The sequence below is a fragment of the Palaemon carinicauda genome, chromosome 4 (assembly GCF_036898095.1).
Source record: "Palaemon carinicauda isolate YSFRI2023 chromosome 4, ASM3689809v2, whole genome shotgun sequence".
In the NCBI taxonomy this organism is placed as follows: Eukaryota; Metazoa; Arthropoda; class Malacostraca; order Decapoda; family Palaemonidae; genus Palaemon; species Palaemon carinicauda.
Genome location: NC_090728.1, coordinates 109628615 through 109633805, shown reverse-complemented (window position 1 = coordinate 109633805; position 5191 = coordinate 109628615). Strand labels below are relative to the sequence as shown.

At 41.3% G+C, this 5191-nt stretch overlaps 1 protein-coding gene across 1 annotated transcript; it reads left to right on the top strand.

Moving 5' to 3' along the window:
• The first annotated feature begins 608 nt into the window (after nucleotides 1–608).
• On the top strand, nucleotides 609–3414 carry Slu7 (Pre-mRNA-splicing factor Slu7). The gene has a single exon (XM_068372555.1). The coding sequence runs from the start codon at nucleotides 649–651 to the stop codon at nucleotides 2392–2394; it is 1746 nt and encodes a 581-aa protein (XP_068228656.1). The 5' UTR covers nucleotides 609–648; the 3' UTR covers nucleotides 2395–3414.
• The last annotated feature ends 1777 nt before the right edge of the window (nucleotides 3415–5191 follow it).

Sequence of the window (5191 nt, the reverse complement as noted above, 5' to 3'; positions counted from 1 at the left end):
ATACCAAAACAAGAAAAACAGTTGTAATTAATAGAATCAATTAATTAGGTTACAGATAAACATCACACTTCATTTTACCTGTAGTAAGGAGAATGGAAGGTGGTGAAGAGGAGACGAGGTGGTGTTATTGTTGCTAGAATTGTTGGCTAGCTGCTCTTTTGGGTTTCCTTCTCTTTGTCTTTTTTCTGGCATTAACTGTACAGTACACTGTAATTCATTTTCAAGACATTATTACTTAAAACTGATCATGAGCGGATTGTTTCTGCCTCCCTTTTAATAGGTTTCTGAAAGGAGTTAATGCATTATCATTACAGAAATTTCCTGCTTTGCTAGTTACTGTCTTGTCTGGATGATATGTTTCTACAAAACTGCATAACTCTGGCCATTTTACCTGCATTTAAGTTCTAGGCCATTCATTCTCAGACATATTACTGTAGCTTTGAAATTACTGGTATGTGTGGATGTGTGATTATTTTTATGTAAGGTTTGTGTGGATAATAAATTGATGAATAACTATGAGCACGCTTACACCATTTAAATACATTAATGTAAGTCCATGGTATACTATTGTGTAAAATTTCCCTACTATCGTTGATTTTTTACTGGTTTAACTTTCATTTATGTGTTTATTTCTAGGTCTTATGAAAAATGAGTGCCCCAAGCCTCCCCCTTTCAACTGTCCTGAAAAGCAAACATGAAGAAGCGGATGGGGATGAGCCTAAGAAGAAAACAAGAGAAGAATGGAAAAAGGCTAAAGAGTTAGAGGAGGCTCGAAAAGCTGGTACAGTCCCAGCTGCTGTTGATGAGGAAGGTAAGGATATTAACCCCCATATTCCTCAGTATATTTCTACTGCACCTTGGTATTTTGGCTCGGGTGGGCCAACACTGAAACATCAGCGGCCACAGCCAGAGAAACAAAGTTCTTTCAACCATCTCAATGAACATTATGTTCGAGGATTAGCTGGTACTACAGCAACCCGTTTTCGTAAAGGGGCATGTGAAAATTGTGGTGCAATGGGACATAAAAAGAAAGACTGTTTTGAGAGACCACGTAAAGTTGGAGCCAAGTATAATGCTAAAGAGATTGCTCCTGATGACATTATGTTACCAAACCTAAACCTTGATTTTGATGGAAAACGGGATCGTTGGAATGGCTTTGATCCATCACAGTATACGGCTGTTGTTGATGAGCACCAGAAAGTTGAAGAATATAAAAGACAAATAAAAGCAAACAAATTGAAGGAAGGTGAAGAAATGAGCGGTGATGAACCTGATGATGACGATGAAGATGAAGACAAATATGCTGAAAGTGTTGATATGCCAGGAACTAAAGTTGACAGTAAACAAAGGATTACTGTGCGTAATTTGAGAATTCGGGAAGATACTGCCAAGTATCTCAGGAATTTAGATCCCAATTCAGCATACTATGACCCCAAGACACGTTCTATGAGGGACAATCCTTATAAAGATACTGGAAGACGAGATGATGAAGTGGACTTTGGTGGTGAAAACTTTGTGAGATTTTCTGGAGACACAGTCAGTCAGGCTAAAGCACAGTTATTTGCATGGGATGCTTATGAAAAAGGGGTTGATGTTAGCTTGCAAGCTGAACCAACAAAACTAGAGTTGTTGCAGAAACAGTTTATAAACAAAAAAGATGAATTTAAAAAGAAGGTGTCTGATGATCTGCTAGAAAAATATGGAGGCAAAGAACATCTTGATGTTCCACCCACTGAAATGCTTTTATCACAGACAGAGACATATGTTGAATATTCACGTCATGGCAAAATCATAAGGGGAGCAGAAAAGCAGGTTGTGAGGTCTAAATATGAAGAAGATTTTTATCCAGGAAACCACACTAGTGTGTGGGGAAGCTACTGGCATGATGGAAAGTGGGGTTATCAATGTTGTCATTCTTTTGTTAAGAATTCATATTGTACTGGTGAAGCAGGCAAAGTCACACAAGCAGCAGAGCAACTTTTACCCAAAGCTTCTGCTCATGATGTTGTTGATACTGAAGAAAAAGCTACTAAAACCCTTCTGGAAATCCACAAAGAAAAAACTAAGAGCAAAAAGAAAAAAAGGAAAGCAAAGAAAAAGAAAACCAGCAGTAGCAGCAGTAGTAGTAGTAGCAGTAGTAGCAGTAGTGATTCGACAAGTGAATCTGAAGATGAAGAAGAAAAGGAAAAGAAGCGAAAAAAGAAGCTGCGCGAGGCATTAATTCGAGCCAAATTGGAAGAAGAAGCTGCAGCAGAGATGCTTAAATTGGATGAAAGAGAAAGAAGTTACAATTTAACGTACAATTACAAAGCTCCTACTGAAGAAGATATTGAAGCTTTCCAGATGAGGAGGCAAAGAGAAGACGATCCCATGGCCGCATTCCTTCGAAAATGAGTATTTTGTAGGACCTATGTACTGTTGTTTTGTTTTCATACTTCCATATGTTTTAATTACAGGTAACAGAGGTGAGGGTGAGAACGGGTGTAAGAAATGAGTTAGCGGCTAGAGTGGATATGAATGTGTTGAGGTGGTTTGGCCATGTTGAGAGAATGGAAAATGGCTGTCTGCTAAAGAAGGTGATGAATGCAAGAGTTGATGGGAGAAGTACAAGAGGAAGGCCAAGGTTTGGGTGGATGGATGGTGTGAAGAAAGCTCTGGGTGATAGGAGGATAGATGTGAGTGAGGCAAGAGAGCGTGCTAGAAATAGGAATGAATGGCGAGCGATTGTGACGTAGTTCCGGTAGGCCCTGCTGCTTCCTCCGGTGCCTTAGATGACCGCGGAGGTAGCAGCAGTAGGGGACTCAGCAGTATGAAGCTTCATCTGTGGTGGAAATGTGGGAGGTTGGGCTGTGGCACCCTAGCAGTACCAGCTGAACTCGGCTGAGTCCCTGGTTAGGCTGGAGGAACGTAGAGAGTAGAGAGTAGAGGTCCCCTTTTTTGTTTTTGTTTTGTTTCTTGTTGATGTCGGCTACCCCCCAAAATTGGGGGAAGTGCCTTTGGTATATGTATGTATGTACAGGTAACAAGTTAAATACTTAGTTGATTAAAGTTTAAACTAGGGCTATATGCTAAACCTAGCATTACTCTCCTATAGAGTCACTAAATAACCATAAATTTATTGTTCCAATTACATCTTTCAATGTTGCAAAAACCCATGAAATTTATGTTTTTACATAATTTTTTGTTTTTAGTTCTGGAATTTATTTGTATAAAAGAAAATGGTCTGGCTTATTGTTTCATGATAAATTAGACTTATTGTCTGAAGTTACATCATTTTCCTTTCACAATTTTTGTTGGTAAGGTGGCACCTGTGCTTAACTGCCAGGGAATTTTTAGTTATTCTTAAATTTATTCAGAGGGATTTATTTCTGTATATTTCTGTATATCATAAAGGATTAAAACAATTTAAAGAAATTGTGTACTGTGATTAACTTTCAAAGACTATGGATACATATTTTATTTTTATGAAAACCCTGATGTTCATATTGCTTCTACTAGAAGCTGTGTTGATGTGTATCTCAAATAATGATATTGTTATTATTATTTTTATAATTTTTATCATTATTTTAATTATTTATTATTTTGGGTCAGTATTTTCTCTGTTCCGGCCAAACAAGATCCTGCCATCTCCACTCTCTAGACAGCGGAGGTTCTACACGCCAGAGAACACCGCATCTGCATCTCTGCATGGGGTCCTTTCACTGGAGAGACTCAGTGCAGAAGACATATCCTTCTCAGACTTTGAGTTGGAGGTTTTGGCCTTGTGCCTTTCTCTGTGTTCAGGCTCAACCAGTGGGCGAGGACAGTGATGTACTTCGCAAAGTCAATGGAGTTGTCTACCCTGGAGGCTTTGGAGAAGTACAAGAGCCTTTGTGCTGTTTGGGTCAGTAAGGCTGCCACCTTCCTAACCCACCAGACAGCAAACCTATGGGTTTACCTGGCTTTTCAAGAGGCGAGACGCTGTGGTGGCTTGCTTCTTAAAGCAGGTTGGCCCTGAGGTGGCATTTGAGTTGAATTTGTCGGTGTGGTAGCCTACTAGCCTACGTATCTCATGCCGGAGAGTCAAATGCTGGCACCAGCAGACTCGTGTTGAAATTATTCACAGAAATCCCTGATCCATCGAGCTATTCCTTCAAGGGAGGGATCAGTAGGCCAAACCCCTGTGCTCAGTCAGACTTGCAGGTTTGGGATAGAGGACTGTATTCTACAACTTCCAGACCCCTTCATGAAAAGATCCTGTGCGACCACAGCCTTTTTATGATCACTACAGCCCACTTCTACGAAGGGTGGTGGTGGGAAGAGAGGGAGAGGAAGCACTGAGACAGCCGTTTCCTCTCTCCCACTACTGAGAGTAGGGGGTTTCTTGTCCCGGCACTGGACAATGTGGCAGAGACATGAAGCCAAGTCTTGTGTGGTGAATTCCCTTTGGGACTGTTACTTTCTATGCATTCTTGGACCTCTGATTCCCCCTATCTCCAGTTCTGATTAAGTTCCCAATGGAATAGCCAACATCAATGAAACCCATGGCCTTGTAGGCAGAGGTGAAAGTGACGGGGAAGAACATGCTCAAAGTCATTCGAGACTGATCTCTGGGCTTCTACACACAACTCTTCCTGGTGGAAAAGGGAACGGCAGGCTGGAGACAGGCTGTCGACCTCTCTCCTCTGAGCAAGTTTGTGTGCCAAATGAAGTTCAGGATAGAAACAGTGCATTCTGTGTTGTTTTCTATCAAAAAGGGAGACCGCATGATTTCAGTAGATTTGAAGGACACGTACTTTCAAGTGCCGGTTTGTCAGACATCTCGTAAGTACCTCTGCTTCTTCCTCTACGGTGTGATGCACCAGTTCAAGACTCTGTGCTTTGGACTGTATACAGCTCCCCAGGGACTTACCATGATAGCTGCTTGGTTGATCATAGCCCTTGCAAAGGCAGTGGATTAAGGGTCAAAATTGGATTTTTGCATTTTGCCATGATCTTGGGTTTGTGGTAAACTGGGAGAAGTCAAAGCTCATACCCAAGCAGAGGTTGAACACTGGGCATGCAGATGAACTTAGCAGCAGCGAGTCTCTTCCACAGACAATTGCATCAGCAAGCACAGGGAGGTTGCGCAAGCATTTTCTGTCCAAGTTGGTTGTTCCAACTCAGAACTGGTAACGTCTTCTTGGTCTTTTGCACTCGTGGGAGAAACTTG

What these genes read in the sequence shown, in the direction of transcription:
- Slu7 (XM_068372555.1), top strand. Translation starts at nt 649, where the DNA reads ATGAGTGCCCCAAGCCTCCCCCTTTCAACTGTCCTGAAAAGCAAACAT.